The sequence below is a fragment of the Geotrypetes seraphini genome, chromosome 18 (assembly GCF_902459505.1).
Source record: "Geotrypetes seraphini chromosome 18, aGeoSer1.1, whole genome shotgun sequence".
NCBI classification, from domain to species: Eukaryota; Metazoa; Chordata; class Amphibia; order Gymnophiona; family Dermophiidae; genus Geotrypetes; species Geotrypetes seraphini.
Genome location: NC_047101.1, coordinates 1,934,433 through 1,959,786, shown reverse-complemented (window position 1 = coordinate 1,959,786; position 25,354 = coordinate 1,934,433). Strand labels below are relative to the sequence as shown.

Genomic DNA, 25,354 nt, shown 5'->3' with positions numbered 1-25,354 from the left:
AAGAGAGCCTAATCTAAACCCAGCCCAACTGAGCACATTAAGTCTAGCCATTCAGCAACCTCAAGATCCAGAATTTAAGTGATCCATAGTTCAGGAAACTTGATAAAACACTTCCTGCCAACAGCATAAATGGTTCTGTCGTCTGCACACACATTTAGAACATTAAACTCTGGACCATAAAAGGATGTCTGTTAATTTAGCTCTGTAACAGTGAAATCCTTACTCAAGTGTGAGCAAATAGAAGCCACTCACCTTTAACCACTTATCCACACACTTTGCATGGAACTCGTGGTTACACGGTAAAACTCGAAGAAGTTGCCGAGTTTCAAAATCACTGAAGCACACAACACACCTGAAGTAAGATGAGAATCAGCCGTCATACTATATACAAAAGCACTCACCCCACCCCTTCTCAACATGCAACAAGAAGCGAGCTACCCTTTCCATTCAAGTATTAAAATCCAGGTAGTCAGGGAATGCTGGGTCAACATGCAGCTCAGGCTAAGCAGGGATGTAGTCACTTGCTCTTCCTCAGCAAGGTCCAAGAAGGCAGTGGCCACTTTGCTACACCTGTCACAGGAGCTGGTATTATAGAGCACGTGTGTTGCGCAGAGGGACTAGGACACCAAACTCTTGCGTACCCATTTCAGGGTATAAGAAACATGAGCTGAGGTTTGGAATTCATCTCAGCATTCTGCACTGTGTCCCCTTCTATACTTACAGTGTCTGCTCCGAGTGGTGGCTTTCAGGATTAAACCGATACGAAGGAAGCAGTTCTATACTGGCCTTGGTGAGCCCCCGTGGTTTTGCCTCTCCCAGACGCTCTGCCAAGTTCAACAATGCCTGTGGGAAAGTGAAGTCAAAGGTTTATAAACTTTCTGGGAATATTAGAACAGCGTGCATAACCAAATGAAAAGACCTATCTGCTATCTAAACCCTTACACCAAAGTCCAGCTGGTAGCACAGATCCAATGAATCCCAGTGGTGCTTTGCTCTTTTGATGTACTCCATAACTGAAATGTATTTCTAGAGAGGAGCTAATACAAGACCCTCAGGAAATACCCCAAAAGCCAGTAAAGAAGGCTGGGACTGGACACGAGTCCCAGCTGTACAACTAAATGACCTATGCCACCTGGGCTCAAAGCCCCTCTAATATTCAGAGGGAGAAACTGTTATGTATTGAGCCTACAAGGGACAGAGAAAGTACATAACTGTGTACATCTAGTAGCATTCACCAGCAGCAGCTCTTCTGTGTGTTTCTAGGGAAGACAGGGTAGGATGAGTGGAAGAAAAGTGGCACATTACGTAAAATATACATTCTTTAGCATCCCTCCAGACCGGCACAGAAACAGATGGGTTTTCTCTCCTCTGCCAGCAGGTGGAGACTGACACACTAACTTTTGGCTACAGTTCAAGTGGGCTGTGCAGTCCCTATTACAATCAGTCTTTTCTCAGTCTCCAGCAGATGGAGTGGTAAGTTTTTGTGCAGTCTGTGCAGAGGTTTGTCTGGGCCTGTTGGATGTGATTTAGTGAGTCTTTCTTGTCCCTTTGCTGTCGGACAGAGCTTGGGGGGATCCTAGCAACCTTAGGAGTGCCACACTCGGAAGGGTCGAGTCCCTCCCCAGATTCTCCCTGTAGTTTCTGGGATCATCCCTGGAATTCTTTTTTACATTGGCTGCCATTCAATATTCAGACACCATGGATGATTTTAATGATAGGTTATAGATTAGAAGCAGTATATCTGCAATTTCATTTTTGAGTCCTTTCAGTACCCTGGGGCGTATACCATCTGGTCCAGGTAATTTGCTGCACTTTATAACTTGTCAATTTAGTTTACTACAATCTTCCAGGGTCAATGCAATTTCAGCTCCTCCATATCATCATCTAAAATACCATTTCTGGCACAGGTAGCTTCTTCACAGTCAAGATAAAAGCAATATTTCATTCAAGCTCTCCCCAAGTGCTCTTTAACACTTTGATAATCCAAATGGTGCAACCGATTCCCTTACAGACTTTCTACTTGTAATGCATTGTATTTACAAATCTTTTGCTATGAGTTTTGCCTCAACAAAAAGCTTCTTTTCAAATTCTCTTTTAGCCTCATCAACGCTTTGCATCGAACTTGTTAATGTGTATGCCTGTTTCTTCATTCATATCTTTTCCCTTTTGGCACTAATAGCCTCGTTCACTTCACGTTTTAACCATGCCAGCTGCCACTGGACCTTCCTACCCTCTTTTTTGATTAGAATACAAGGTGGTATTTTTAAACAATGCCCTGCCCTGATTTAAAGTCCTACCTCTGACTGCTGCTCCTTGCAGCCAATTTCTTTTTAAAACCAAATTTGCCCCTTTTGGAAGTTAGATGCCAATGCAATAGATTTCCTCGGTATTCACTCTAGTTATCTCAAATTTGCTCACGTCTTGACTACTGTTCCCACTTTTCACCAAAGATCAGATCTAATCTAGCTCTTCCTCTTGTCAGTTCAGATCCTGAATTAGCTACTCCATGAATCAGACTTATTCCAGCTAAGAACTTCATCTCCCTAGCATTTCCTGGCATATTTGTTCAGACAAGATTTCAATGCTGTTATAGATCCAATAATGGATAAAAAGCCTAGTAGAATAATGAAATCAATGGGATTAGATAATTTGGTACAAGTATGTAATTTAAAAGATATATGGCGTATTCTTCATTTTAATGATCGGGAATTTACATTTTGTTCACATGTTCATCAATCGTTCTCAAGAATTGATTATATTTTTGTTTCAGATCAGATGGTACAGCAAGTTATAAAAGCTGACATAGAACCAATAGTAATATCTGATCATGGTGGTATATGGATAGAAGTTAACTTAGTAGAGCCAGATAATTCCAAACCTGTATGGAGGTTTGATAATACATTGCTTGCTGATTCTAAATTTTGCACAGAATTTCAAAATAAAATAAATGAATATTTTAGACTTAATGATTTAGAGGAAATTTCGATTGGAATTTTATGGGATGCTTTCAAAGCAACTGTGAGAGGACAAATTATATCATATTCTGCATATAAAAAGAAACTGTTAAGAAAACAATATGTGAATTTGGAAAAAGAAATTAAGAATTTGGAATTAAAATTGGTTAATAAATGGGAACAGGAGACATTTCAAATATTGTTTAAAAAAAATGTGAATATAATGAAATTTCCTCTGGGTTAGTAAGGAAAGATATTTTTGCTCAGCAGGTGGTGTATTATGGTAGTGCAAATAAGGCTGGAAGATTATTGGCAAATTATTTAAAAGCAAAGAAAAGGAAGGAGAAAATAAGCATAATTAAAGATGAGTTAGGAAATTCTCATTCTCAAATTGGAAATATATTAAAACAATTTTTAAAATATTATAAGTCATTGTATTCTTCGGAGTCTTATTTAAATAAAGAGAAAGATGGGATGGATTTTTTGAGTTTAGTTGAAGGTCCTAAGGTTCCTGATCATATAAAAAGAAGTTTAGATAAACCTATATCATTAAAAGAGTTACAAATGGCATTGAAATCCCTTAGAGTTGGGACCGCTCCATGTGGAGATGGATTTACAGTAGAGTTTTATAAAGAATTTCAAATTTTCCTATTACCGTATTTATTAAAATTATATCAGGATCAACTGAATAAAGGTTGTATATCAGGCACTATGGCAGAATCTTTAACTATTGTTTTGCCAAAGCCAAATAAAGATCCAACATTGGTTTCAAACTACAGGCCTATATCTTTAATAAATGTAAATGGTAAATTATTAGCTAAGATTTTAGCATTAAGATTGGCTAAAGCTCTTCCGCATATAATAGGAATGAATCAAACTGGATTTGTTGCTCAAAGACACTCTTCTAATAATACTAGACTGGCATTTCAGATGTATTATTTAACAAAACAAATTAATGATCCGACTTTTTCGGTTTCACTAGATGCTGAGAAGGCTTTTGATCGTGTAGAATGGAGTTTCATGTATCAAGCTATGGAATGGTTTGGTATTGGATCCGGATTTATACAAATGATACAAGCATTGTACAGCTCCCCAACTGCTCGCTTATATATAAATAATAATTTTTCGGATGCTTTTAAGTTGCAGAGGGGAGTTAGACAAGGTTGTCCATTATCTCCTTTGCTCTTTGATATAGTTCTTGAACCCTTATTATTAGCTATTCGACAGGCAAAGGACATACAGGGTATTCCATGTGCTGGAGTGGAATATAAAGTATCTGCTTATGCAGATGACATCTTGCTTCATTTGAGGAATCCGGAAACAACAATCCCATGTCTACTGAAGGTCATAGATACATTTGGAAAATTCTCAGGATACTCAGTCTTCTGGATGTACGCGGCTCTTCTTCTCCCTACTTTCTCTGCTTGCAGCACAGAGCCGAACGGAAGTCTTCCCGACGTCAGCGCTGACGTCGGAGGGGAGGGAGGGCTTAAACAAAGCCCTCCCTCCCTCCGACGTCAGCGCTGACGTCGGGAAGACTTTCGTTCGGCTCTGTGCTGCAGGCAGGGCAGATAAGGAGAAGGAGAGTAGCCTCGTGGTTCGAGTGGCTACCAAAGGAGAGGAATGGCCCGCCCCGCCCCGGTTGCAGCACAGCCGGCCAGGTTCCCTTACTTTTGTGGCACTTCCCCGACCGACCGATAACAGCCCGGGTCCGACAATCCTCCCTGCCCTTTAGCCGCGAATCTAAATTACCTTCTTACAGCAGCTGTAAGAAGGTAATTTAGATTCGCGGTTAAGGGCAGGGAGGTTTGTCGGACCTGGGCTGTTATCGGTCGGTCGGGGAAGTGCCACAAAAGTAAGGGGACCTGGCCGGCTGTGCTGCACCCGGGGCGGTAGAGAAGGTGTGCGGAAGAAGGGGTAGTCTTATACGGCGAGTATATAACAAAACTCTATATTTTAACTAAAAGTTGGGGGGTCGTCTTATACGCCCAGTCGTCTTATACGCCGGCAAATACGGTAATTTTTGGTGGAACTCAGTTTGTCATATGTATAAGATGGAAAGATTTTTTGCGATACAGAGGGGGTATTTTAAAAGATTTCAAGAGGTGTGGAGGCCATTAATTGAATATTATAACGAGTAAAGTTTATTCTTTTTCCTTAGGGGATAATATATAGAAATGGGATGGGATGGGAGGGATAGGGAGGGAAAAATATTGGAAAGATGTTGTTATGAAAAATAAGGAGATATATGTAATAGGATGGGATATTTATTGTTGTGCATTACTGGGTATAATAAAATGTTTAAAGTGTTTGAGGAAGAAGGATGGGGGGAGGGACAGATTTCATGTCAGATTAATTGTATTATCAAAAAGGGATGTATAATTATATATAAATTTGGAAGGAATATTTTATTGATATGGAAAAGGGTGGGAGGTGGGGGGGAATTAAAACATGTATAATAATATTATTTAAGAATGCCAAGTGTGTTATGTAGATTAATTGTAATAATACTGTACACTTGTTGAAAGAAATAAAAAGGAATAAAGATTTAAAAAAAAAAAAAGAATCATATTGCCAAATTGACTAACTTCCTTCATTTCTGTTCATTTTTTTGTTTGTTTGTTAAATTTTCTTATTGTTTATAAATACATAAAAGCCAATAGATGCCATACATCCATAGATGGTAAATTATTAATGTTGCTTCTTAACCAGCCACCCTGAGCTGGTTAAGAAGCTACGTAATACACTGTACATAATTTACCATCTATGGATGTATTTATAAATAAACAAGAAGAAAATTTAACAAAAGAAAAATTTTAGAATTTCATAAAATAGACAATTGGATCAATGAAAGTCTGCGGAGTGGGTGTTCACCGAGACTAGTTCTAAGGGTGACACCAGCAGATACTTGAGTTCCATGGTGTATATATATATAAAAAGTAAAGATTTTTCAATTTGGCAACAGCCTATAGGTATTGGCAGGATTTGTGGAATACATAAAATAATTTAAGATTTGATATAAAACCATTTGGTTGATTTGCTGGATTGTCACAGTTGGCTTGATCAAACTCAATTTGGTTTTCCATTCTAATCAAATACAGAACTTATGAATCGCCCTGTACCAAACAAGTTCAAAGCGATTTATATCTAAAGCCTCTATAGGAAAATACATCAATACTTAAAAGATCATCGTACAGTAAATATTAATCATATAAAAAAGGTTTTCAATTTTTTTTCCCCAAAACCTTAAGTAATTAACTTCCGTCCTTATTTGAACAGGTAAATCGTTCCAAATTGTTATGACAGCTTAAACAAAAGAGAAGTTAAATTGTTGATTTTACCATCCTCCTCAAATCTGTGGCTAACGTAATAAGAATAGCCACTGCTGGGTCAGACCAGTGGTCCATCGCGCCCAGCAGTTCACATAATCTGGTGGAATAAGAATGCAAATGAGAAAAAAGCAAAACTCGCCTCTCAACCAATAACCAGTGAAGATTATTCTACACCAAAGCAACACTTTCATATTTTTTTTGACCAAATATTATCCTCCCCGCAGAATTTTGAAGCAACTGTAATTTTTTAGCCAGTTTTGATGTTAAATGGAAGTATAAAGAATTACAGTAATCGAGTTCAAGTAACAACAGCATTTGAACCAATAGTTTATTTATTTATTTTAAAAATGTATATATCCTGCAATTCTATGCAGAGTACAATAAAAATAAAACATACAATTAACAAATTACAACCTTATCATACTGAACAGGTTAAAAAACCCTTCAACCTCTCTCTCCCTGAGAAATGACCATTGTCACATCACTTACTGCTTCATTTGGAGAAAGTGTGCTCAAACAAAACAGTTTTAAGCCGTTTCTAAACTGCAATACCAAGGCAGCTTGGCCGACACCCAAAGAAAGCTTGTTCCAACAAATATGGCCCTGCACAGAGAGCATCACCTTGCGATAACTCAAAAGTTTAAGTACAGTCAGAGAGGACACATCGAGACATAACTTATCCTTAGAGCTTAACCTCCGTGACGGTTGGTAAATATGCAACGACCGCACCATCTCGGGACCATCATCATGCAATAGCTTAAATATTAAACCAAAGTATCTTAAATTCAATACGAGCACCGATGGGAAACCAATGTAGCTCTTTTAGAACAGACGTAATGTGCTCAAACCGGGACACATGCGCCACGATGCGAGTAGTGGTATTCTGAGAAAATAGTGCCAAATGATGTTTGAGCCAATCATAATAGACTCTCCTGCGTTCTAATTGATTTTGACAGGGGGCAACATTCTCTCTCGATATCCCAGCAACCTCCGATATGATCCATCATGTGATCGTAACAGTGTCCGAAATCAGGACTGGTAGGATTGTAGTACAAATCCTTTTTGTCTGATGGAAGAGTTTTAGTGTCTCTAAGTGTGATCTAGGTGGTCCAAGGGCTCCTGTTTAGCGGCTTCATGTTACTTTTATGTGGACTTTCAACTGTTTCAATGTACAATTTAAGATTTATGCTGCTGCCCATTTCTTCAATTGACAAAGCCACCGATTTCTTACTGATGCAGGATTTTTCAGCATTTCCCAAACACCGTGTGCCGAATCCCTCAGGAGCTGCCTTTATAAGAAGATTCCATGGATCTGAATTCATGAGCTACAGGCACTCAGCTGTATAAACAATATCTAATCCTCTATCATACGGATATTATTCCAGTACTAAAACACCAAGGTACCGTTTTTCCAACTACTATAGATGAGTTATAGATTCTGCTACGATTATAAAAGTTACTGTGATTGTTGGAAACTGGAGCAGGTTTGAGGGATGGAAAGGGAATTTATGAGGGACAGACAAAGGTACAGTATGCACACACACAAATGTATATGCCGCATATCGAGTCTGCAAGCGTGGTTAGAGTACCTCATAATTCTCCATTTCGACATCCTCCACATCGAGATCGAGGTTGATGGTGGGCCCCACAGCAGTCGGAGACACAGGAAGCATGGAGCTACAAAGAGGACATTGAAACATTTAGCATCTATGGCGTTTGGCTTCCATGGGCAAAACGATCCCTTCCGCTCACAGTACCGTATTTTAGTTGGACACAAAGCAATGATGACTTAGGTTACTCACAGGAAGTATGGCAGGAAACTGGGATAATAGGGTGGCGGAGGTGGTGGGGGCAAAGGCTGCTGCAGCCGATACCTCTGCGTGCTCAGACGTCGTGGCATCATATGTGGGTATGGCTGCAACAGACCAAAAAAAGCAAGGAATGTAGATCAGGTCATCCCTAGATGGAGGGCCTAAGCCCCTGCCATCCCATTATCCAAGTGACATTTCATGACTTACCACTCCAAATGGCAGGTCTTGGTGCAAGGGGTCATGCGAGAGGTAATGAAGAGGGACAGCAGGGGCCAAGGCTGGGGCATGTTGGGAATGAGGGTGACTGAAGCCCCCCAAAGGGTTATGTTCCCCTCGCAAATCCACTTCATTCTCTATTCTTTGCAGAGGCTGAAAAACAGTGAGGGGGAGACATCAGAAATTTGAGGGTAAAGAGCTGTTATAAATCATAGTATGAAAATAAAAAAGCTTAAAAAACAAAAATCTGTTTCTTTCAATGTGGCATGCTCTAAGTAGAGGAAAAAAACCCCCCAAAACTAGGAATTTTCTATTCTGGTAAGTAGAGGACTCTCAGGGATCATTCAGGATGAAACACTTCCCGCTAATCTAACATGGCCGATTAAGAAACTGAAAACCGTTGGTCACAAGATGAACAGAAAGTGTGTCTTAAATCAGCAAGGCTGACACACACACCACCCCCGTACCCTCAAAAAGGGTTATTACTCCAAAACAGCGCCACCTGCCCTTCCCCCGATGAGAGGCCACAAAGTGTTCTCCTTTATGTGCTGCAGATAAAGTAAAAGCATTACTGACCCTTCCAAAGCAAACACCCAACCCTTTTGCCTAACCTCATGACCTTATTAAATTAATTACCAGTATGTGCTGCTAAATTTGTTTTATCTTTCAAAACATGGTAGTCTGAATTTATCAGAAGTCACCTGAGCCATTAACATCTTTTTGTCATGATTAAATGCCATTTTTCTATTAATTATACACCACTTAGTGATGAAAGAGGAGAAGGGTTTAATGGGAGGGAGGGCTTAGAGGGAGGGTTGCATTTATATTTATAAGGTACAATGATAAGATGTTCAAGTGATCTAATTGATAGTGTTTATTATGATTTCTGTACACTTGATGAAAGTTTAAAAACAAATAAAGAATTTAATAGAAGTCACCTGAGTATGGTTAATACAATTATCCCCCCCCCCCCCGCACAAAAAACCCAAACCTGGATGTGCAGCGGTCTTCCCCAGCAGTGGCGCACTCTTTCTGCAGCTGAGAGTCCCAAGCCATAGCAGCTGACAATCAACAACCGAGACACTCCCTAATGCGACACTGCAGTTCTTTGCAGCTTTCCTGAACCATCCATTGCCAGCACCTGGTGCGTGCTCTCTTTTCTTGCCATGTGCCGGCATTGCGCACTTAGGAAAACAGCAGGCAACTGTGGAGCCACATTCGACAGTCTTGGCCACATTCAAGGAGGCTTTCAACTGGTGAGGCTTGGGAAGATCCCCATTGGCTCACCCAAACTTTACACTGATCCACTGCATGGAGGCGAAAATAAGTTTAGAAAGGGTTTAGACCAGAGATCTCAAAGTCCCTCCTTGAAGGCCACAGTCCAGTCGGGTTTCAGGATTTCCCCAATGAATATGCATTGAAAGCAGTGCATGCACATAGATCTCATGCATATTCATTGGGGAAATCCTGAACACCCAACTGGATTGCGGCCCTCAAGGAGGGACTTTGAAACCCCTGGTTTAGACCAATATCTAGAGAGCAGAGTATTAAGAGCTGCTAGTCAGGCAGACAAGGTTCAGTGCCTCGTACTTCAGGATCAGGAAATGATCACTCCCTACCATCTTCTGGGCACATCCCAGTGACCTGAAATGGCCACGATCAAGATGGTGGGCTCAATGGGCCTCTGCTCCAACTCAGCAAGACACTTGTTAAGTTTCTCCCTCCTTGGCTCTTAGTTTCCAAAAACTGTTCATTTTTCTTCAATGCTATCTATTGATTTAGACGCATAGAAAATAAAATATTCACATTTAGGAATCTACGGGCTGCTGCTTTTAAAAATCTCCTTCCCAGTCACATATAAAAACAAAAATGAAGGCAGAGACTATATGGCCTATCCACTAACCCTTCCTCTCCCTTGGAGACCCTCTGCACATCTCCCAAGCTTTCCTGAATTCAGATACAGTTTTGTCTCCGCAACAAGGCCATTCCATGAAGAAGCATTTCCTCAAGTTACTCCCGAATCTTGTCCTCTTTCACTTTCATCCTATGTCCCCTCATTCCAGAGCTTCCTTTCGACTGGCATTTATGCCACAGAGGTATTTACGTCTCAAATCATACCTCCTTCCTCCAGCCTATATGTTGTACACAAATATCAGTCTTGCACCTGGGGGTCTGAAAACCCCCAAGCTTAACACCCTTCCTAATTCAGGAGGACACAGCCATGAAAGAGCCACAGACCTGCCCAAAGCTAGTCTTGTCTTGGTTTCGCATTGTACTGGTAGAGAGCCTATCCCAGGTTGCTGCAGTAATTCGAGAGCAGGGTCCGATGATTTGGGTGCAGCCTCTCTTCACTCTGACTTGCCTGTCTGACCAAACACTCAGAACAGAGGGAAAGGGGTCAGGGTTAGCTACTACCAGGATTCTCTAAAAACTGTATTTTACGCTATATTGTTAGTGCTTGGATGGAATTAAATATTTGGGGGGAAAAAAGTTTATAGTTATAATTTTGAGGCCTGACTTTCTTCACACAGAGACTCTACACATATTGTAATGAAACTGTTTGATGAAAGACTGAATGTTAACAGCAGGGCATCCCCTACCATTGTTACACTCACCATTCGTGGGTGCTGAGGCTGCACGGGAACAAACTGGCTGAGGGGGGCCATGTGAGGTGGCTGGTGTGGGGGCCCTGGCGGGGGTGGAGGATGAAGGATGTAATGGTCACTGGAGAGAAGGGGTGTGAATGGCTGGTAGGAGACCGGAAGCTGGTGCATGCTGCACGCCTGAATCAACTGCAAAAGAGGAGACACAAGTTACAACTTTTCTATGTCCTACAGAGCATCTGTTGTCTTGCAGGGCCAGTGGATTCTAAAGATCTTTTTAGCCTTGTATCTAACCTTATTAAGATCTGCAAATATCAGGGTGATGCTACCATAGACTCCAACAGGTAAGAAGCACCTCAAGTATTTCACAGACAAAAAAGAAAAACGTAAATCCACTCAGAAAAGGCTAGCTCAGACCTGTGTTTTCAGCCTGGTCCTCAGGAAAACACCCAGCCAGTCAGGTTTTCAGAATACCTATCATAGTAAAATGAGGAAAATGGTTAAAAAGAAGCTAAAAGGGTCTGGTAAAGGTCAGAAGTGTAAACCAGGCTTGGATGTTGTTTAAAAATACCTTCATGGAAGCCCAGACCAGATGTATTCCATGTATTAAAAAAGGTGAAAAGAGAAAACGAGAGCTGATGTGGTTAAAAAGCAAAGTGAAAGGGGCTGTTACAGCCAAGAAAAACATCCTTTAAAGAACAGAATATGCATTAGACAGATCTGCATGCAAACTTATCATGCATATTCATAGTAGGTATTCTGAAAACCTGACTGGCTGGGTGTGTCCAGAGGACCAAGGTGAGAAGTCCTGGCCTTGGTGCACGAAGATTATTAATTCCTCCTGTCTCTACTTGGGGAGAGTGTACACATTACCAATGGCAGGAAGAATGGATGGATATACCAACCGGCACCCCCCCCCCCCCCCAGGCTTAGAGCAGCACAATGGAGGCACACTCCTTCCTGATATTCTGTCTACAAACTACAGAACAGTAATCAGCTCCCATGGTTGTCATCGAAGCGAGTGCATCCCATCAGCACAAACACGGGCAACAACTCACCGGAGGAGGAAGGCAGCAGAGCGGATAGTGCTGGCCGCTGAACATTACTGAGCATGCTGGGAGCTGCTGGGTGCTGCACCCCGGGATGTGCTGGCCCGTGTGGATCGGGAAGCCTTGGGTAGTTACCGTGGTAACTGTGTAGGAAAAAGGGACAGGTCCCTGGTGCACCTTCAACAGAGAATAATACAGTCAGTGTGTTGAAGACATTTCCTGTTTCAAGTCAGCTCCAATGAGGTGGGAGTTTTGAGGGAGGGCAGGTGGTGTTCTTAAAAAGCAGCCCATTCTATTTCAGTACTGAGCCCCACCTGCCCTGCAGTATCCCCTGCTATGAGTGTGCCGAGACCCCTCCCACCCCCCATGATTCAAGTTTTGTTTTTATTTGATATACTGTCCTAGACACTGCACACTCCACAGAAACATCCCCTGCTATTCTAAAAATGAACCCTTCCCCCGCCAAATAGACCAAGCCCCCCTTCCCCCCACACCCAGCTCTATCCTGCCCTTAACACTACGACACTCCTGTACTAACCCCCAGCTTGGTGTTCAGAGGTATGACCTCGCACTGGCTCTGTCCCACCTACCTGCTCGTGAAGGTCAACCATGAATGGACTCTGCTGAGGAGGTGGTGCTGGCGGATGAAGCATTCGGGCCTGTGTGCTGCCCAGTGGAAAAGCTCGAGGTTCATCTACTGGGAAGTGTTGCTGAATCAAGGCTAAGTGTGCAAAGCTCTCATTCTGTGAGGCAAACAGGTTGTGCAGAGGTGTGTCCCGTCGTCCCCACTGATGCCTTATGGGAGGGCTGCAGCACCGTGCCAGAAAGAGACAGAAAATGATTTCATGAAAACTATCATCCTGATCAAGCAAGTACCAATCTGACAACAGAAAGAAAAACAAACATGCACACACATCCTAGGAGCTCCCCAGGGTCTGAATTTCCTTGCAGACGTGCACATCCCTGCTACTTAGCTTCAGAGGTGCAGGACAGCAAGGTCAGAGATGGGTAAACCAAATGCACACTTCCCTTAGAACAGAGTGTTAAAATAGGTCCAAACCACCCTGAGAATACACTACTTCCTATCCACCTGCTATGTCAGGATGCTGAAAACAGTCGCCTACTGGTCAGACCACTGATCAACCATGAAGGGAAAAAGATGGAGGGAAGACAAGAGAGAACATTCACGCAAGCACTGAATGTGGTGATGGAGACTATGGACCAGGGGAGATTCAGGGATGATCCATCCTAAAAGCCCTTTATAACCCCAGGTCTGCCCCCCCCTGCTCTAACACGGCCCCTCAGCTTCCCTGGGTGGGAGAAGGGGACACTGCTTCATCCACCATGATCTTTTGGAGCTGGGGTCCAAGCAGGGTTCCATACCTTCGCCTGAGGTGTGCAGGGGTGCTGCAGGGTCCCCCTGAGAATCTCCGCTGGTTAAAGGGAGTTGAGGGAGGCCGCCTATTCACTGCCAGTTCCCATGGTCGCATTGGTGACGTCTGAGAGGCGGAGGGGTGCTGGACCTCAGCTTCCGAGTACAGACCAGACACTGGTACTTCGGATCTGCCTGCCTTCGCTCTGTTGAGAATCAAAACCCAGTGAAACTCAACCCTAGATGGTAAGAGCCATCATTAGCTGGCTTTAGCCAAGCAGGCTCCAGAAGGCAGGAGCCTCAACACTTCCAACTCAGAAGAACTGTACAGCAGGCAGAGTGAACCACACAGACCTTACACAGAACTGGGCCACTTCCTTCAGCCTAAGAAGTTACTCCTGGCTGCAAGCTGTAGGGTTTCCAGAACAACAAACTGGATGAACACAGATGACCAAAAGGATCTGACCCTTCTGGCATGTGGCCACACCACTGGCAGCAGAAGACCCGATGCAGTGTTCCACCAAGTCCCTAACCCAAGACAGAGCTGAAGCAGTCCCAAAGCTGAACACGACCCTAAGCACAACACAACATGCACAGATACACAGAGCAGGCCTGAACGAAGCACCAAGGGCTCTGCCAATCCCTTTTTGCTCACCACACCCCCTTGCTGGACACTGCAGTCCACAAGCGCAGCCTCCGATTCCTGTGTGTGCAAAACACCAATATTAAGCCATCTGAACAGCGCAGGCAGCAGTTATACCATGGCAGCCTTGTCTAGTGCTCCTTACAACTCTCAAATGCAGCCCTGAATCCATATCACAGTGACAGTGAGGGAGAGGTGACATTAGGGTCTGCCCTAAAGAACTAAAATTGTTCCATGTTTTTGGGGGACCCGAGAACACTTGTCCACATTCTTCAAGACTGGTGATTTCCTTGCAGAACTCCACCCGGCATCTTTTCTGCCCCAATTTCTCAACTGGGGGAGGAGCTCAGATCCTCCCACACTGCCTCCTCCATAGTGCATTCATTCACTCTTATTGTGAGAGACCTAATCTCCTTCTCTGGCAAGATTCGGGAGAGCCCTGGGAGACTTCGGGCTGGTCAGTGCACACCTACTGCCTCTTCAGCTCATACCTGTTCAATTTACCAACTGATACGTTACTGCACAGAGGAATGAGACATGAAGCTCTTGTGCTCATGTGCGCGCTCTTGTCCATGTCAGCCAGCGAGCAATAACTGTGAATTTAGAGCAGACATGAGACTGAAGATAGGGAGCAGACAGACACCAGCAGCCAGAAGGCAGCTCAAAGTACAGCCCTCCCCTCCAGCAAATCCCAGACAAGCACTTTTTGGCACAGTGGTGGAAAGAGGGAGGCCAGCAGTCACCCTCTCTTCACATAGCTCAGCCATTCTGTATTGGGGAAGGGGGAGGGGGAGTTTGGCGGAGCATCTGCCTTACTTACCATCATAAGGATATTCTAGTAGCCACAGAGACTAACTTCTCAGAAGCCGCAGTTTACATCACCCTCTTGCTATCTGCCCCTTTCCCACAGGGAAGCTAAGACGTTGCAGGAGAACCATGCCAGTGCTGCATTTATCTTAGAAGATGTTCCAGCTCCCACAAACCTACTAGTTCCAAAGACGAGCTGGTATCTGGGCCTGGAGTAGCCAGCCCTAGGGCATCTCTAGCTCAGAACAAGTTTCTCCCCTTATTCTCTTTTACCTGACAATGCTTTTTTTTTATTATTTTAGACTTACAAACCACTCACCCCTCTACACAAATGTGGGTTGCATTTGCTTAATACCACGAGGCACCAAGTAAGGGGGCAGTGCATCACACCACAATCACCGTAAAGGGTGGTTAAAGAACAGAAAAGAGAAAGAATAAAGGCAGGAGAAGCTTAGAGGGTGTACTTCCCTCTTTCTGAGCTTGCAGACAGGGCTCTCGCAGGGGTTCTACCATAAGAAACCTCCGTGCCCCATCTTAGAAACATCACCTAAATAATGTCAGTGTGGGGGCTCCGGGTGGTAACAGCATGCAGTTTCTGAACAAATGTACAGATGAATTAGTCTGCAGATAAAGGTAATACATAGAAATAAAACCAAAGCAAAAAAAGATTATTAAGTGAGACCTTTTATACCCCTTTTACGAACACATAGCAGTGGCAGTAAGTGCTCTGACGCTGATAGGAATTCTGCCCGCGCTAAAAGCCGCACTATGCGTTCGTAAATGAGGGGGTTATTGAATTTACGGTTATACAACTAAGGCCCCCTTTTATCAAGCTGCGTTAGGATTTTTTACCGCCGGCCGCCGCAGTAAAAGCAATTCTATGAGCTTCTCAGCTTTTACCGCAGTAGCTGGTGATGAAAAATCCTAACGCGGCTTCAGTGTGTCCAAAATGAGCAAACTGCAGGCTGTGTTTATTAAACCAAGTATAAAATGCGGTAACTATTGTCACCCTCTTTTTTTTACAAAACCTGTGACCCGACATGGTCCGTGTTTCGGAGAACACGCCTTCTTCAGGGGTCCATTAGTTGTAAGGGTTAGAACAAACCACAATAAAAATTGGTAATAAGCAAAGCGCCTGTGTTAAAGCAATCAATGCGATCCACATGTACACCGCAAACGCGAGATGCTCCAAAATGAGCAAAACTTGACAAATTCTAGGTGCAAAAAAGCACCAGCAAAATGCTTCCAAGTCCCACATGCCAGGAATGAGCTTTGGAACGTCCGCTGCCCATTGTTGCCACTGACCAATCCCAGGGCCGCCTCTGACAATGCCCCGTGACGTCACAATGCCACTGGCCGTCACCCACGGAGCCGAGACGTTCTCGAGCCGCTGGCGCGCGCCGCCCGCCAGGCCTCGAGCGCCGCCCGGCATGTGCTGGGCGGGAGACAACAAAGGCGAGGGCGCAGGCCCAGCCACAACAAAGGCCGCCGCTCAGCACGTGCGGCCCCGCGTTTACCTGGCCGCCCGGACTCAGCTCTCCGGGGCAGGGTCTCTCGCCCTGCCCCCTCCGCTCCTCGGTGCGGCAGGGCCGGCCTGCGAGCCCGCTTACGGCCCCTTTAAGAAGCGGCAGGGCCGCGGCCGAGCCCGACAGAACGACTCATTTGAATTCACAACATTCGGCGGCGCGGCGCTCCCGACGTACGCGTGCGGGCGCGCGCACGCAGGCAGGAGCCAGCCGAAGGGCGCCGCCCAGCTCTGACCCCGCCCCTCCGGCTGAGCGCACGCGCCCAAAGGCCGGCGCTTTCATGAATGAGCGAGGCTCCGCCCCCCAAGCGGCACGTGAAAGGCCAGCGTAGCTTCTCTTGAGGCAATCGATTATTCCCGCCCAGTAAATTGTCTGATTTGAAAACCACAAACCATAGGCAGCCCAATTCTGTTTGATTTGGGGGGGGGGGGGGGACTCTCAGGAGCTCCGCCCTAGCCGAATCCTGCAGCACCTCCTTTACATATTTGGGCAGCCAATGAGCAGGCCTGCCCCTGGAAGTAGACGGAAGGGTGGGAGGGCACCAATTGGGGGTGGAGGCCATGGCCCCTGTGGCTTCCCCCCTTCTGGCGTTTGCGGAGGAAATCCCATCCGATCAGTCACTGGAGACACCCACGCAGAATACGCCACGGAAAGAGGCATGAATATGTGCTTTAGGAGCGCATCATAGGCGCATGTCATGAGGGGAGGGAAGGGGGCAAAATGTGAAAACAGTTTTTTACACTGCTTCAGCGGGACAAATGCTCCCCCCCCCACACACAAAAAAAATGATGAATTTCTACCTCACGTGCAATGCACAACACACGCGGCTCAGACGCACCTTCAACACGCACCCTTAAGGGAAGAGGTAAAATGCGGACCTCGCGGATCTAAACCCGCACGTCCTTAAAAATCTGAGGACCTTGCCGCTTGTAGTTAGTTTCTGGCTCTGACAGACCTCGGTGACAATTTAGCGCTGACGGATCCGTCTCAGCATAGGGAGGGAAAGTATTAGGATCCGTCAGCGCTAAAATGTCACCGAGGTCTGTCAGAGCCAGAGACTAGTGCTGGAGCGGCTCTAAAACGAATCCTTTCAACTGGTTTCCTGCAGCCCCAGTAAATTTAAAAATCTGAGATCCGCGGTTCTGACCTCGGTGACAATTTAGCACTGACGGATCCTAATACTTTCCCCTCCCTTTGCTGAGACGGATCCGTCAGCGCTAAATTGTCACCGAGGTCTGTCAGAGCCAGAAACTAACTTCTAGCGGCACGGACCTCAGAATTTTAAGGACGTGCGGGTTTAGAATCGTGAGGTCCGCGTTTTACCCCTTCCCCACAGTTAAGCCGCCTCTTTAACACTACCGGCATCCCCGACCAGCCAGTAATTTTGAAGCGTTAAAAGTCAGCGCTTCATTTTGTGCAGCAACAGGTGATGTCAGAGCATCCCTCAGTGCTCATTTTAATATTAATGACCTCATTGTACTACATTTACATAGCAGAGTCAGAAAAAGACCGCAGTAAGCCATTATGTGCATTGGTAGGTAAAATACTTTGACACTGAATCAGTAAACTGGTTTAGCATCGATCATTAAATGCATGGTAGGTTTAGAACATCGGGACGCAGGATTTTAGGGCAGGGGAACAGCACGTTCGGTTTAATGAAACAAACTTTAAATTTATTAGGAGGCTATTTGCAGAGGCAAATGAAGTAACCAAGAGTAACTTCCTTAAAAAGAAGTCGTTCGCCAGAAAACTCTGAGGCCTCTCCAGCTTCTACTGCCTACTGCAATTCCCACTTGTGACTCTGGGCAAGTCACTTATACTCTTTATTGCCCCAGGTACCAAATATATTCACCTATATCTATATAATATAAACTGCTTTCATTGTAAGCACAGAAAGGCGGTATATCAAATCCCATCCCTTGCTTTGGCTCCTTTGCCTAGGCTGCTACAGTCCCTTGCTCATCCTCCCCAGCCTCTGGTCTTCTGTGTGATGCAGCCGTTTCTCTTGGCTCCTCCCCTGTCTGCTGTAGTCACCAGGTCAACCATCTCCTGGCTTCTAATTGTTTAAGTGAATGATATATATATATATTTTTACAGTATTTCATTCCTTTGAGTAAGGGTGCCGGTCAGAACCTATCACGGACCCACACATTGCATTACCAGCTGATCCACTCAATGTAACTAACTATAATATATTGAGAAGGGACATATCATCATTATTACACATGCAATTCTTTATAACTAATAGAATCAGTGCATTATTTTGTGACAGGAACGAGTATAAGTGTTGCAGGACTGCCCTTGGTTGTGGTGTGTTCTGTGCTAATCACATAACTACTTTTCCATTGTGTCCTTCAATTCATGTGCCCTGTCTTTTCATTAAACAAAACATGATGAAAAATTGTTATGCATAAAAATGCACTCATGAATTTAGGACTATGGTCTCAGATCATGCCATTTATCTATACGTACAGGAAGTATCTGCAAACTGCTTCTCTTTCATAAGGAGACACTGGTCAAAAGATGAAATACCAGCAAGAAAGACCATCTGCCAGATATCAAATGTTCAAACAGGACTGACTTTTGCTGTTGCTAATATCAGGTGATGTGATGTTATTAGGTTTCGTTTTGTTATGTATTTATTTACGCACTTACAAAGCTTATAACTTGCTAAACTGCTATGGGTCGAGGGACAAGCAAACATTTACAATGCACAAAAATATAATAACAGAGAAACTCAGAAAAAACTGATGGGCATTAAATAAAGGCTATCAAAATAAGGAATTGTAAATAAATAGGTTTTCGGAAACCTACAAAAATCATCAATGTCATCTGCATTACGTAATGCGACTGATAGTGTGTTCCACAGGGGAAGTGAGTTACAGGTAAAGAAGGGTCATGGCATGAGCTAGACTAACCGACATACCTGACAAGGAGGAGGAGTTCAGGCCTGTGTTTCTGGGCATAATTCACTAATCCTATAAATATTACACAAGAGACGGTGTACTTCAGCTGTTAATGATATACAGTATCTAGTGTAGCTGCCAGCTAAAGGACCAACTGTCATTGGCACAGTAATCAGAGCTATTTATAGGAACTGGTCTCTAATCCTCGTCAATATTTGTCCAGGGGATAACTAGTATCTTCTTCAGGGAGGGTGGACGTGCCTCCATCCTTAGGACACATCTGCTGCTATTGGGTTCAGTTTTACGAAGACATCGAGGGAGAGGTCCTCTCAGAGGGGGGATTCCTAGAAAAGGCTCAAAGCATATCCCAGGTCCAGTCCCTCAGTTATTGGGCTCCATAATCCATACCTTGGAAATCCGGAGGCATTGGGTATAAAACCTGATCCCTGATTGGCTGCTAGTGATGTCATAAACATGTCACTCATCTCCAGTAAAGGCAAAGGCACGCCCTCTCTGTTACGTTGCATTTCCATCAACAGCAAATCCAAGAAGCTGAACTTGGGGGGGGGAGGTGAGGGTTTAATGATGTCTATGGCAGGCTGCACATGAAATACATTTGCTTTGAAAAGAGGGCAGGGAATGCATTGATGATTACAATGGTAGATATTTAGGGAGATGCTGTTTAGAGCAGGCTTGTTATTTTGGAGTACTGATGCTGCTTAGAACAGGTGTCTTTTTTTTGGAGGTGGGGGAGGGGAGGGGATTAAAAAATGCTACTTGTAACCTGCCTGTATTCATGACTTAGGTTGGATAACCAGAAACAAATAGCACACATAATAACCACCATAACATGTTTCATTATCAATATTTCAGGGGGGAATGATAATTGGGGGTGCAGTCCTTCCTACATCCCTCCTGGTTTCTCTGTGACAGTTTAAGATTATGAAATCCCACCCTGGCCAGAACAGCAGCACTTCTTGGTGGGAGAGCAACTTGTGAAAAGTGTGAGCCAAGCATAAGCTTTCCTTTAAGCTTCCTTTATCATCAGTAACAGTTCATCGAGGCTTTGCAACCCGAGAAATATCTCAGCAGTGCTGCAGCTGCAGAAAGTTAACCAGAAACATAGAAATATGATGGCCCATCCAGTCTGCCCATCCGCAGTAACCATTATCTCTTTCTCTCTCCGAGATCCCACGTGCCTATCCCAGGCCCTTTTGAATTTAGACACAGTCTCGGTCTCCACCACCTCTTCCGGGAGATCGTTCCATGCATCTACCACCCTTAGATTACTCCAGAGCCTATCACCTCTTAACTTAGCCTTAACCTCTTAGCTATCCTTTTCATAACCTCTAATTTCTTATTATGTCCTTCCCTCATTTATTGAATTTACCTGTAATCCGTGCCGAGCTCTATCTTTATGGAGATGATGCGGGTATACAAACTTAAGGTTTAGTTTAGTTTACCTTCATCCTATGCCCTCATTCAAATGAAAGAGACTCAACTCATGTGCATTTACATTACGTAGGTATTTAAACGTCTCTATCATATCCCCTCTCTCGCCTTTCCTCCAAAGTCTACAGATTGAGATCTTTAAGTCTGTCCCCATATGCCTTATGATGGAGACCACACTCCATTTTAGTAGCCTTCCTCTGGACCCACTCCATCCATTTGGCTTTCTCTTACCCCACGCTGACCTCAAACCCTACCACTGATGCTTCCTCTTGAGCCCCCACCCCCCCCCAACACACTTTTACTACATGTCTCGTCTAGTAATTTCAAAGAAAAACATCCCATTGTATCTGTTCACTTGCTGTGACCTTGTGTCTTTCCTGTTTTTATTCATAAATTCATCTACTTTCTCTTATCTCCCTCTGGGTCCTATCCCCTGTTTTATGTCTCTGCTATTTTCCCCTCACTTCTCCCTCTATACATCTCCTTTCCCTTGTTTAAAAGCAGACTGAAATCCCACCTTCAATCCATAACCCTACTCCTCACTGCCCACCAACCCAGCCAGCAGATTAATAATTCCCCTTAACTGTATCCATGACATCCTGTTTGTCTATCTTGTCTGTTTAAATTGTAAGCTCTTTGGAGCAGGGACTGTCTTTTTTGTGACTCTGTACAGAGCTGCGTACATCTGGTAGTGCTATAGAAATAATTCATAGTAGTAGTAGTAGTAGTAGTAGTAGTAGTGTGAAGAGATTCAGTCTTTGGGAAGCAGAGCTGAGATTGTGATGTCATAATGCCTCATTCCACCAATAAGAGCCAGCCTCATCAGTGATGTCACAATGGCTTGATTGTCCTGTACTCCCCTCTGTCCTCCAACCCAGCCAGAAGATTAACCCTTCCCCTTAACTCTATGCATGACATCCTGTTTGTCTGTTTAGATTGTAAGCTCTTTCAAGCAGGGACTGTCTCCTTCGTGACTGTACAGCGCTGCGTATGTCTGGTAGTGCATAGTAGTAATACTGTTTTGCTTTGATTTGCTACCCCAGACATCCACCTAGTCTACCTAATCTTCAAAATCACTGAGCTCTGGAACAACCTTACCTCCCCTCTTCGGAACTTGAGCTCTCTCCAAGTTTTCCGCAAACATCTGAAAACCTGGCTTTTCTCAAAAAATGTAAGTCTCCCTCCAACTTAGGAATCAAGGAAACTCTTATCTCTTGGCATCCCAAGTCCTCTAAATTTTCTTCACACTTCTACCTCTAACCCTCTGTTGTAGTTCCTTCCTATTTCGCCTACTGTAAATCACGTCGAGCTCTACGAACGTGGAGATGATGCGGTATACAAACCTAAGGATTAGATTAGATTAATGGTTAAACCGACACTGTCCCCCTCCCCCCTTCTGTCTCTCCCTCATATGTTTCTGCTTTTCCGTGTCTTCTCTTCAGTCTATTTTTCCTTCTGAGTCTGCTCCTGCTCTCTCTTCCTTCTTGCCTATCGCAATCAGCTGTCTTTCATGTCCCTAGCCCCCTCCCCCCAAAAACTTGACAATGAAACTCAACCTTCAAGATTGTTTATATTCTCGCTCATGTGTTTCTACTCCCTCTCCCCGTGTGAATCTGTCCTTGTGCTTTTCTGTTCTCTCCTCCAGATGTATCTCGGTTTCAGTTCTTTTCCGTTTTCTCTCTTCCTTCTCTTAGGCTCTTCCTGGCTTTTTCATGAGATTCTTGGTGCCTCCTTAAAAAGGAGAAAGTGGCCTACTGGTTAGAGCAGTGGTTCCCAACCCTGTCCTGGAGGATCACCAGGCCAGTCGGGTTTTCAGGATAGCCCTAATGAATATGCATGAAGCAGATCTGCATGCCTGACACTTCTATTATATGCAGATCTCTCTCATGCATATTCATTAGGGCTAGCCTGAAAACCTGACTTGCCTGGTGGTCCTCCAGGACAGGGTTGGGAACCACTGGGTTAGAGCACCAGCAAAGTCAGAGTTCAAATCCTACACTGTCACAGAATTTATGTCCCACTACCTCAGGTAGCCATTTGGGTAAATGCACTGAAGCCCTTTCAATCCCTGTGGGCTTAGGTGTATTTGCCACGCCAGCTTGATAAACGAGGATGTAGGATTGTAAGCTTTTGGGGGAGAGATTTTTGGGATTTATTAAGAAAGAGATTCACCCAAGGTGATTCAAGAGAGCATCCGCTAAAAATCAGGGGCGGGAAGTTTCATGGCAACATCAGGAAGTATTTCTTCACCGAAAGAGTGGTTGACAATTGGAATGAGCTTCCAGTTCAGGTGATCGAGGCCAGCAGCGTGTCAGATTTAAAAAACAGATGGGATGCCCAGGTCGGATCTCTAGGAGGGTAGAGTTAAGGGGATGGGTCATCAGAGCACGATATCTCAAAGGGTAGCTAGGAGGGAGGTTCAATAGAGTGGGCAGACTTGATGGGCCTTGGCCCTTTTCTGCCGTCACTTTTCTATGTTTCTATGTTTAACGTAAAATTAGAGTACACATGAATACATATCACCATTGTACAGTGCTGTGTACATCAAGTCCTGGCCTAAGACCTAAGTTTAAGTTTGGACTTCGAAAACGCAAAAACGGAAGAGGTTGAATTTTGTGGGCTTCCCTTCCTCTTCAAACCACGGAGTTAAGCCCACTTGAATTATTATCGGAGCAGGAGATATTTATTGCCAGTGTTACTCCTCAGAGGTTGGGCTAAGGAAAGACTCAGACAAGAGGTGAGATTTCTCAGCAATAGCCAGGATGCATTCAAGGGGTGAGCATGTGATTTTCCATTATTTTAAGTTTAGGTTAATCAGAAGGGGGAAGAGGTAAAACGTGGACCTCGCGGATCTAAAACCGCACGTCCTTAAAAATCTGAGGTCCGTGTCCCTGCCACTCATAATTTCTGTCTCTTACAGACCTCGATGAGATTTTAGCGCTGACGGATCCATCTCAGCATAGGGAGGGAAAAGTATTAGGACCCGTCAGTGCTAAAATCTCATCGAGGTCTGTCAGAGCCAGAGACTAGTGCTGGAGCGGCAGAGCAGAAGTCAAGAGAGCGGGGACATAGGTTTCGGACGTGCGCTATGGAAAAGAAGTCTCCGAACTCCAGCACGAGCCTCTGGCTCTGACAGACCTCGATGACGGATCCTAATACTTTTCCCTCTCTATGCTGAGACGGATCCGTCAACGCTAAAATCTCATCAAGGTCTGTAAGAGACAGAAACTACGAGTGGTACAGACACGGACCTCAGATTTTTAAGAACGTGCGGTTTTAGATCCGTCAGGTCCGCGTTTTACCCCTTCCCATCAGAAGGACGTAGTCATAGCTTTAACCCCGTGTATCGCAAACTGTGTGCTGCGAGATGCCGGCGAAAGCGCCTCTCCTTCCCTTCCAGCACCCCCCACTGGTGGCTCAGGGGCACGCATGTGCGGACATTGATGTGATGATGATGTCATGCATGCTTATGACATCATCTTGTCGACATCTACGCACTTCCGGATGCTTCAAGCCGCAGCCACTGCGTTTAGTTTGCAAGACACTGCTTTAACCCTTTCAGGACCATAAGGATCGTAGGCCAATTTTTGTGGTTTTGACGACATTTTTATGGTAAAAAGGGCTTGCAGATGCCAAAAAATTGATTTTTTTTTGTGAAATATCATTATTTTTAAGGGCTTATGGACAGTGTGGCAAGTGAATCTTCTCGTCAATCTGGCAACGACGCTAATGAATGAATGTCGGAACCAGTTTGTTTACATAAAGGCAGTATCCTATGGAATCCGTACATATCAAATTTAGAACTGTAGACTATCCCAATCAAAATTTATAGGATTTTAAAGTTATGGGACAAATATGTCCCTTGGTCCTGAAAGGGCTACCCAAACTATAAGAAGCTAAGACTAGCCTTACTAGGTCAGACCAATGGTCCATTTAGCCGGTGGCTAGTGAGTGGCAATATCTGAAAGTTTCATGTCTACACTTCCTTGGCCAAGTGCATTTCATTGGGGACAGCATGAAAAAGGCATCCAGCCAAAGAACAATCCCTTGCCTGGCTCTTGCAGCCCTCCTGTGCCCTTTAGGGGAACATCTGCCAACAGCTGGGCCCTTCTAGCGTGCTAAAACCGCCCGATCTCCCATGCGAGGTGGGGGGGGGGCCCGCCGGCCGGGCCCTGCCGCCGCCTTACCTCGGCCGATCAGCGGGATCGGAGCCTCTCGGAGCCCGGCAGCGCCTTCTCCTCCTCCGGCCGCCGCAATGGAAGCGTCCGCGGCTGGGCTGCCACCATCTGCGCTCGGGAGCGGGGAAGCAGCGCCCCCAGCCCCGGCCGAGGCCGTCGGGGGGACGGCAGAGAGCCGGGGCGGGGGAGGGGTCCGCATGCTGACCCTACCGGGCACCGCGAGGCCCGGCTGGGAGAGCTCTCGGGCCCCGGAGCACCCCTGGGAGTCGGTGGCCGTAGCACTGGGAGAGAAGGGAGGGTCGGAGACGGCAAGAGACAGCCTGCAAAGGGCATCTGATCAGGGGGAGAGGGTCCTTAACCCCATGCTTTTGATAAAGGTGGCAAAAGGTCTCCACATATGAAACTGGTATCTACGTCATCACCAGTTAGATCTCATGAATACCACTGATAACATCTGGTCATGGAACCATTAAGAGGGGAGATTTGTCCAGATATAACCACTGCA

The 25,354-nt window shown here is 44.9% G+C and overlaps 1 protein-coding gene across 6 annotated transcripts in view; it reads right to left on the bottom strand.

Annotated features, from left to right (window-relative positions):
* The window catches only part of RNF44 (ring finger protein 44), a 29,429-nt gene extending 4,451 nt beyond the window's left edge, over positions 1-24,978 (bottom strand). Inside the window, exons 1-11 of one of the 6 annotated variants that reach the window (XM_033926837.1) lie at positions 16,305-16,556; positions 15,335-15,382; positions 13,349-13,543; positions 12,556-12,772; positions 11,975-12,142; positions 10,929-11,105; positions 8,305-8,466; positions 8,089-8,201; positions 7,876-7,963; positions 722-843; positions 253-352 (exon numbers count right to left, since the gene is read on the bottom strand). In XM_033926837.1, the coding sequence (XP_033782728.1) occupies positions 253-352; positions 722-843; positions 7,876-7,963; positions 8,089-8,201; positions 8,305-8,466; positions 10,929-11,105; positions 11,975-12,142; positions 12,556-12,772; positions 13,349-13,543; positions 15,335-15,375 (1,383 nt within the window). In that variant the 5' untranslated portion in view covers positions 15,376-15,382; positions 16,305-16,556. Of the gene's footprint in view, positions 1-252; positions 353-721; positions 844-7,875; positions 7,964-8,088; positions 8,202-8,304; positions 8,467-10,928; positions 11,106-11,974; positions 12,143-12,555; positions 12,773-13,348; positions 13,544-15,255; positions 15,276-15,334; positions 15,383-16,304; positions 16,557-24,858 lie in introns of those variants that run through there. The other 5 variants (XM_033926840.1, XM_033926838.1, XM_033926839.1 and 2 more) reach the window with 5 other exon arrangements.
* Between the last annotated feature and the right edge of the window lie 376 nt (positions 24,979-25,354).